Raw genomic sequence first — 8987 nt, 5'->3', positions numbered from 1 at the left:
GTTAAGACTGAAACCTGGTTATTTGCTGAAGTCCATTCATGTTTACAGCAGGACAACCGGCGAGGGAGCGGCGAAGGATACACCCACTGCTTGATGAGCGGGCCGATGTCTTTGCCCGAGACGTTGGAGATGGACTTGAGGAAGGCGTGGGTGGACAGCAGCATCTGGCTCCACATGTGGCTCTGGTACTTCTGGGACGAGGCCGTGCTGGCCAGGCTCAGCAGCTTGTTGAAGACCTGCAGGAGGGGCGTGGCCACACAGACCAGACGCGTTAGAGCCGGAGAGGAGGAGGCGGAGGGGGCGGGGCGGGGCGGGGCGGGTCCCCACCTGCAGCATGAACTCCATGCTGATGCGGTTCTCGATCAGCCTCATCACCAGGTGGGCCTTACACTGGAACATCTTGTAGTACTCCCAGGACAGGGTGTGGGGGTGCTTGATGGAGAAGTGGAGGTGGGGCGTCGGGCTAAGGAGAAAACCTTCTGTTAGCGGGAGCTCACGCCGTCCTGAGCGGACAGTCGGACCGGCGGAGCGTTACTTGTCTTTCTCTTTGCCGCCGCTGAACGTGGGGTGCAGCAGGACGCCTCCCATCTTCAGCTCGTAATCCACGATCTTGTCCAGTTCCTGTGAAACCAGCAGATCAGACGCATTCAGCGGGTTTGTGAATGATGGTTGAGCGATAATAATAATCACGGTTAACCGATACCTCCTTGATCCAGTGTCGGTACTCATTGACTCCGAATGTCTTCTTCAGGTAAAGTCCATAGATGTAGCCTGAGATTCCCTTCAGGACCCACTCATCAGCCCTGCAGCAGCAGCAGCACATCAGACTGTCAGCGCTTCAGACAAACCCAACGCATTTCAGGTTTATGGACGTCTTCAAAACACGGTCATGATATCAAACTACAGCGGTAAAGACCAGCAGGACCAGCAGGTGTCACTGTATGACCGCAGAAAACCCTCCATGAGGACTGGATGTGACCGGCAGGATCCCTCCATATGCATGAACTGACACTGTGGAGACACACAGACGACCTCGTCTACAATCTCAATGCAAGCAGCATGAAACAACAGGCGCCAAAATGAAACAACCACGACCAACCAGTCGGATGCAGTTTCAGTGAATCCTTGTTACTTCGCGGCCTGGATGCAGCGTCCAGGGAGAGGGACTGAGCAGAAGCTTCACGCTGCAGCACCAAACGCAGCACTTCCTCTCAGACTTCGTCTGGAGTCTGGAGAAGAAGAGACTTTGACCCGGTTTGACATCAGCTGTGCCTGATAGAGGGAACGAGCTGATTTGCCCTTTGACCTCTCCATCTGCAGCCTTGGCGCAGGACTGAGGCCACCCTCCGGTTGATTCATCGGCCTGTTGTTATGAGTTTGGGTCTCCAGTCGGTCCTGGGACGGAACTCGGCTCTGATAAATTTACGGCCCTGGATTTACCGCTCCGTCAGAAAGAGAGAGAGGGTTTGTGGATTCGACGTTGGTGGTTCCACCGCTGGACGCAGCGCGGCTTCACATGACTTCACCCGGGATCTGCCGTGGAAACAACATCCGTCAACTTCTCGTCTTCTTCGCTCCACCGGCGGATCCCGCCATGATGGATGGGCTCAGGCAGTTGTCAAACACGTGGCCTGTGGGCCAGATCTGGTCTGCGTGTGTGTCCGATTAAACCCATGAGATGATGTAAGGCACAGAAATAATAATTATGGAGCGCAGTTTGGATGATTTTCATCTGTTTTCACTTTGAAAGGGTTTTCCTTTCTTTGGGGTTTTTTTTTTAACATTTTAAAGTCAGTATTGCTAAAAAGTTTCAAAATAAAAGCTCAGATTGAAGCTGCAGTAAAATCTGGGGGCAAAACTGGGAAAAAAAAATCATGATTCAGTTTTTAATTTCGTAAAAACTGCAAGAAATACAAGTATATTTTCAGGATAAAATTCAAGAGTTCAGAATTTTTCTGGATTTAATGATCATTCTGCTCTTATTTTGAAACTTTGACCCAGATATGAACAAACTGGCCTGCAGACAGACCTCAGCGATAAAAGCTTTCTGTCCTCCTTTTATGATCTGAGCCTCAAAGCTGCTTTCAGAAGACAGTCGTCAGGAATAAAAGCTCTTCTGTTTCTTTCAGACAATCAGAACTCGAGTCTTTGTTGTTTCTGACTCCGTCTCTGAGTTACGGTTCGATTCTTTCATGTGGGACCAGATCCTGAGCCGGGTCTGCTTCCAATTAGAGGAGCCGGTTCAGACCCAGACTGACGAGCTGCTGGCAGGAAGAGCCGCTCTGCTGGAAGCACACACACACACACACACACACACACACACACACACACACACACACACACACACACACACACACACACATTAAAACACACACGATGAGACATTACACACAAAGAACATCACACACAAAAATAACACCACACAAAAGCAGAACACACCAAATGCACACACACACAAAAACACCACATACACACACCACATGCACAACACAGAGAATGCACAGCATACGCACACTGAAAACACACAATACACATCCAACAACACACACGCCTGAAGTGTGTCAGGAGTTCAGACACAACAGTAAACTGCAGAACACAAGTGGTTAAAAACAAGCTTTCACATCAGAGAACACACACACACACACACACACACACACACACACACACACACACACACACACACACACACAGAGAGAAACGAAAGCCTCATTATGAGATCTGACAGACGGAGTCCTGCAGTCGTCCATCATGTCTCCTCCAGCCGCCCACCGACGGAGGAGCAGCGTTCTGCTGTGAATCTGTCATCAGAGGAAACCGGGCCAGAGCCGAGCGCCGCCACGTTTCCCCCGACAGACGAGGACGCCGTGTGGACCGCACCGCGCCTCAGACCCGGCTCTGGGTTCAGCTCTCCAGACTAAACACCATTTCCCATCAAACTCTCACCAATCTCAACAAACTGAATTAGCTGTGCTTTCTGTTTCACCACGGCCAGTAACGGTGTCAAACGTAGGGCCCGCTGGCCAAAAGTGGCCCACCAGATGCTCCAATGTGACCAATGTGACTTAAGAAGATGTGAAAAACTGTAAAACAATGTTTGTGTCGTAGGTTTTGTCAGGCTGTTAAGTCACATAAGAGACGTTTTTCTTGCTCGGTTAGCAGTCAAGGCTTTTCAGCAGTACTGTAGCAGCTTTCTGTTGTCATACAGTGACATCTAGTGGCCACACATGGTATGTCGCATGTATTGTTGATAGTAGTCAAACAATAAAAAGAGTGTGATCGTTAATCGGGGACATTCAGCCGCTCTGAAGCATTTCCAAGAGCAAACTGAGGCGTCAGATTTTCTCACCACGACATCCTGGAGATGAAACAACCGAAGAACTGCTGAGCCAGAGCCTGGGCCAGGCAGCGGCGGGTCTGCGGCGTCTGGTCGATGATCAGGGCGCTGTGCAGCAGGTTGGTGCTGCAAGACAAGACGGAGACGCCACTGAGTCCCGTGTCCCCGCCGAGACGAGGCGACAGAGCCCGGCGCCACGCGGCCACACCTGAAGATGCTCATGGAGGCGTAGGTGGAAACCTGCACGTAGGCCTCGTCCACGAAGACGGTCTTGAAGCAGGCGTACGGGTAGCGGCACGTCAGGATCTCCTCGTAGAACTCGAAGATCTCGTGCAGGTAGGACATGGAGTGTTTGAGCAGCGGCAGCAGCTGAGGCAGGCAGAAGTGAGTCACCTGGGAGGGAAACAGAACCTTCAGTCAGTCCGCCTGCTGCTGTTTGGGGACATCTAGTGGCCAATGAGGGGAAGTGCAACTCAGATCAATCCATTCAGTTTGGGAGTTTGGGCCTTAAAAAAAAAAAACATTAGAAGCACTTTTATCCATTTAGCGAGACAGTCAATATAGATTAAGAGGCACTGAAATTTTCAAATGACCGGAATCAAGAACCAAATTGAAAGAAAGATGCATCACAACAAAAGGAATGAATTTATGGAATAAACTTGACAGTGAAATTAAGAGGTCTCAGTCCATTCACATCTTCAAGAAATGTTTAAAAGCACAGTTATTGGGAGGGTACGATTCTGCTTTAAAGAATGGTCAAACTTAGAATGATTGTTTCTTTTGAAAATATTTCATTAAGGTTTTTTTTGTTTTTTGTTTTTTTGTATTTACACTTGGGAAATGGTTGTATTTGATCTGCAATTATTTGTAAAATGGTCGTATTTGTATTTTGATTTAGTGAAATGGTTGTATTGAATTTTGCATTTTTTTTTTTGTGATATGTTAACAAATCTTGACAAATTGTCATTTATTTTATGTTGATAGGGGCAGACATCAAAAGTCTCACTTCTTTCTGTTCCTTTTCATTTCTTTCTTTTAAAAAAGAATGAAACAAATAAAAATCAATCAATCAATCCATTAACATAAAAATGTGATAACTGGGAGCATAAATTATTGTATCGTATTAAATGTTTTCATATTTAGATACAAAAAGATACATGTTTTAGTAAATGTCGGATTAAACTTCCTTTTGTTCTTGTTTGTTGAAGATGGAGAAGCTCACAGTTTCAGCTTTAGCTATGTTAAAGGTTTTCATTTAAAATGAAGTTAGTCTAATGTTCTCAAGTGAAAACGGAAAACCTTGGCTGCATTTAGGGGTGTTTCCATGACAACGGTGCTCAGAGCCACTGAAAACTGTCTGTAAAAAAGCTTCTGTGTGAACTGACACCATTTCCAAAACTTTGCCGTGTAAACTCAAAACTTTTCTGAAACAAAAAAATGCAAAAATGAAGCATTTTCTCCTGACGAAGGGCCTCGGTCTGTCTGCTGGGGCAGATCCTGCTTGTTGTCTTTAGTCTTTCACTCACATTCACCGATTTACAAAAACAAAAGAAGGAATCAGCGATAACGGGACGTCACACAGTCAGAACAGACCTCACATCATCTGAACTCTAACGTCTGCCCAGCAGCTCCCACCTCGTGCATGTAGGGGTCCACGAGGATCTCGAAGGGCCCCACGGCCAGAGAGATGTTGGGGGCGGCGGTGGGGATGGGCAGCATGTAGTGGAACGTCTTCTTCCGCATGTCGTGGGTGTAGACGGTCTCCACCAGGTCCCCGCAGGACACCGCCACCATGGAGGCGTCCACCGTGAACTCCAGCTTCCACGTGCACAGCTCGGAGTACGAGTCCACGCAGGGGAACCAGAACCTGGCGGAGGGGGCGGAGCCGGGATTCAGCCGCCGGGGGAGGGGCGGGGGCTGGTTTTACGGGCCGGTGGCTCACCTGGAGGAGTTCTGGTACCCGAAGGAGAAGACGTGCGCGCCCCTCTCCGCCATGCTGCCCTCCATGTCTGGAACCACGAAGTGCAGCCCGCCTTTGGGCTGGTCCAGAGAGAACTCGATGTACACCTTCAGCACCTTCAGATCTGGACACAGAGACCAGGACCCTCGTTACAGATGGGTTCTGAGGCAGGACAGCTCTTCAGGGAGCGCTTCCTCACCATCGCCTTGTTTCCAGAGCTCGGACGGCACCTTGATGACCAGCTCCCCGTGGCCGGCGTCCGGGTCCACGGCGCTCACGGCTGCCGTGTACGCGCTGGAGAAGTAATTCAGGTTCCTCCTGCGGACAGAGAGTCAGAAGTGTTTCCAGAAGCGCCTCCACACCGTGGACAAAAGCAGAGCAGGGTGTGAACTGACTGCTTGGACTCATGGTGGCACACTTCCAGGGTGGGGTCGTTGTAAATGAGGGGGGCTTCCAGCTCATTGACTCGGACCCTGTAGATGCGGCACTGCTTGCTGTTGAGCTTGATCCGGTTCAGGTTGACCACGGTGGGGAAGATGGTGAGCTCCACGTATCCCTGAGACGAAAAAACCAGAATGCCAGACAGGAAACAAGTGTCTTTACAGCTGTCTGGTAAAACGCATCATACAGCCGCAGATAAATAATACATTCCACTCATTTTATTACCTTTAGCTGAATAAAGTTTTTCTCTTTATTTATTCTCATTTTTATGTTTTTCTTGACCCTGTTGTGTTAATGTTTTTTAAATAATCTTAATCACTTCAGATGATTATTTTCCTTGTTTAGTGCATTTCCCGAAGTGCCACGTCTCATTGGAGCTACAGAAATAAATTTACCTCACTTCTAATGTTTAGTTTTATTTTTGAAAATATTATCAACATTTGAAATTCATCTTGAAATAGATAAATTCTTTAAAATGAATCTGATGTTTTCTGTAAATATACTGTAGTTTTACTAAAAAGCTTAAAAAAACAACAAAATTATAATATCATCAATAAATATTAAGTATATAGCAATTCCTGAGTGTCCAAACGTAGCAGATGGGAATTAACGCACCTGTAGTGACAGCAAATCATAAAACAAGTATTTGGTTAGTTAAAATCCTCAAAATAATTCACTACTGCAGAACTGAAGCCGTGTATGTAAAGCTTTAATGCAGTCGCTCACTGTGAACTTTAAACAGTACAGAAGAATTAAGAGTTACAGTTCAGGTTGATGCTGAGGGAACATCATTAATAATGGTATTGTTTTTAATGTGCTCTATAGATTTTTCTTCTGATTTTTTTATTTTGCTCATAATTTGAACATCTACCAGGTGAGGAATAATTATCTACTGGCTTCAGCCACTTCATTTTCTTGGCCATTTAAAGGAGAGTATTTTGTTGCTGTTAATATTTTCTATGTGTTGAACCATGACCAGAAAGAAATTATTGATTCATTCATTCAATCCACATACGTAATTTGGTCTTTATTACAGTGTTTTAGATATTTTTATCCTTATAAAGTAGAAATAAAATGTAAATTTCAAATCTGACTGACAAAAGGATCAACACCTTGGCAAATCATTAGCATAACAAAACAAAACAAAACAAAAAAATCTGAAGCCACTCAACATTTGTCATTAGCAACTTAACTTTGGGGGATTTTTTAAATTTTTTTATTTAGATAAATAACATAAAACAGCAAATCACAAAAACCACAAAATTGGCATTTTACGTACAATTGTAATCAGCTGATAAATAACTCAAAAGAGAAATATATTCATGAAGCAAAAATAAACAATCTGCATGAACGCAGGACGATGAAGAGGAAACAATGCGCCCAGATGGAAAGTTTACGACAAACACTGAAAAACACAGATTTACTTTAACTGACTGACTCAGCAGGAGAAAGACTGAATTTTGGAATAAAATGTACTCACAATGACGGATTTCCTCTGGAAGTTGATGTTGTTGATGCACACCACCTGATGGGTCGTGAAAACAACAACACACAACAATTAGTGCATAAATGTCATTTACTGCTTCTGTTACCGGAAAACACGAGATAATAGAGAGGATACTTATAATTTAAAAGGTCGTGGACTCTCAAATCCTTTATCCTTCTTTCTGTTCATGTTTGCAGATGTTTAATAAACCGTGATCTCCTGCAGGGCTTGGGAAGTCGGACCGGGGATAGCAGCAGAGCTGAAGCCGCTCACAGCGCTCTGTCTTCGGCGCGCCTCTGTGAGTCCCCCCGGTACTTGCTCCGCACTGTCTTCACAGGGTGCACACAGGTGAAGCGGCCATGAAATGCACTCTTGACCCTGATGTTAACAAACATAACACGATAATTGAATGTTTGTTGAACTCCCAGAGTATTAAAATATCCACTTAGATCCTCCACAGACGGCTGTTTGTAGCGATGTAACAGCGACTCCAGTGAGTGCCGCCATGTTGTTTCTGACCTTTGAACTCCCGCCCAAAAATAATAACAAACATTAAATATATCTTATTATTTCAAACAGATAATTACCAACATCTAAATACACTTAAAAATGAGCAACAGTGTGGCAATACATCAAAAAATATATCTAATATAATATATTTATTGTTCAACTCCGTTGCGTCACATGTGGGCGGAGCCTTCCTCTTAAAGGGACAGGAGCCTCTCGTCAGCTGTCGCTTACGAATATATACGAATACTCTCCTGAAATAAAATAAACTAAAATAAATCTATTAAACCCAGGGAGAAATTCTTCATAGTCTTGCTCTAAATAGAACTGTGGTAATTTACATTTAATGTGACACAAATTGGAAAGAATGTCAATGGAATTAATCAGTATGTAAATTGTAGACTAGAGGGCCGCATGGTGGAGCAGTATCCAGTTTATTGTCCTTGATAACCCCCAAATGTTTGTAGTCGTCCACAATGTGCACACTGTCCTCCTGGATGGAGACAGGGGTCACAGACACTCTGGTAATCCTCAGGTGAAAAAACAGCTTTTTTGGTCTTTGCCACACTGAGCTGCAGATGGTTCTGCTCTCACCAAGGACAGCATTGTTCACAGTAGTGGACTCAGTCTCACCACCCCTCTGAACTCTGAGCGCTGGCTGGTCTGCCCGGGTGGACAGAGATGCTTTTGAGCATGAAGATTATGGCGAGGCGTCCTCTATCGGGACTTGCAGTGCTGGTGGAGGAACTGGAGGGAATCCAGGGGATGTGGAGCTTCTCCAGAACGAGTTTCTCCAGAGTTTTAATGATATGGGATGTCGGTGCCTCTGGTCTGTAGCCCTTCGAGCCGCAGGATGGATTGTGCCACTCATTTTTTTCTTTTTTTTTTTTTTTTTTTGTAAATTAATTCCAAAATGCATTGATATTGATTGACTGTCTGTTTTAGCACACTTTATGCAGGATCTTATTAAATCTGACCCAATGTTTGCTCAGATGCTGTTCATTTCTATTCTTGAAATCTGTGGAACAGCTGGGAACACAAAAGATTATATCCAAAAGCAGCTCATGGCACTAATGTGCTTTTGACATCTTCTTTACATTTAACAAGTAGCAAAAAGTAGAAATCGGTCACTCTGGAGGTTCAACTGGAGGTTAGTCACTTTAAATCACTGGATGTTTATCAGAACGCATCCATCTATCCATACTGCCTATCTTGGCTTCAGGGCACTGCCACTAATCCCAGCCCAGCTGACCCTGGGC

At 45.3% G+C, this 8987-nt stretch overlaps 1 protein-coding gene across 1 annotated transcript in view; it reads right to left on the bottom strand.

Annotated features, from left to right (window-relative positions):
- The window catches only part of taf2 (TAF2 RNA polymerase II, TATA box binding protein (TBP)-associated factor), a 16594-nt gene extending 8847 nt beyond the window's left edge, over positions 1 to 7747 (bottom strand). Inside the window, exons 1-12 of the mRNA XM_030101994.1 lie at positions 7361 to 7747; positions 7216 to 7270; positions 5690 to 5850; positions 5494 to 5612; positions 5277 to 5418; positions 4970 to 5201; positions 3543 to 3727; positions 3347 to 3460; positions 704 to 803; positions 536 to 621; positions 328 to 463; positions 82 to 236 (exon numbers count right to left, since the gene is read on the bottom strand). Coding sequence (XP_029957854.1) covers positions 82 to 236; positions 328 to 463; positions 536 to 621; positions 704 to 803; positions 3347 to 3460; positions 3543 to 3727; positions 4970 to 5201; positions 5277 to 5418; positions 5494 to 5612; positions 5690 to 5850; positions 7216 to 7270; positions 7361 to 7410 — 1535 coding nt within the window. The 5' untranslated portion in view covers positions 7411 to 7747. The remainder of the gene's footprint in view (positions 1 to 81; positions 237 to 327; positions 464 to 535; positions 622 to 703; positions 804 to 3346; positions 3461 to 3542; positions 3728 to 4969; positions 5202 to 5276; positions 5419 to 5493; positions 5613 to 5689; positions 5851 to 7215; positions 7271 to 7360) is intronic.
- Positions 7748 to 8987: the final 1240 nt, after the last annotated feature.

Source organism: Salarias fasciatus, chromosome 11 (assembly GCF_902148845.1).
Source record: "Salarias fasciatus chromosome 11, fSalaFa1.1, whole genome shotgun sequence".
Classification (NCBI taxonomy): domain Eukaryota; kingdom Metazoa; phylum Chordata; class Actinopteri; order Blenniiformes; family Blenniidae; genus Salarias; species Salarias fasciatus.
The sequence above is the reverse complement of the archived record's forward strand: the minus strand, read 5'-3'. Positions and strand labels throughout refer to the sequence as shown.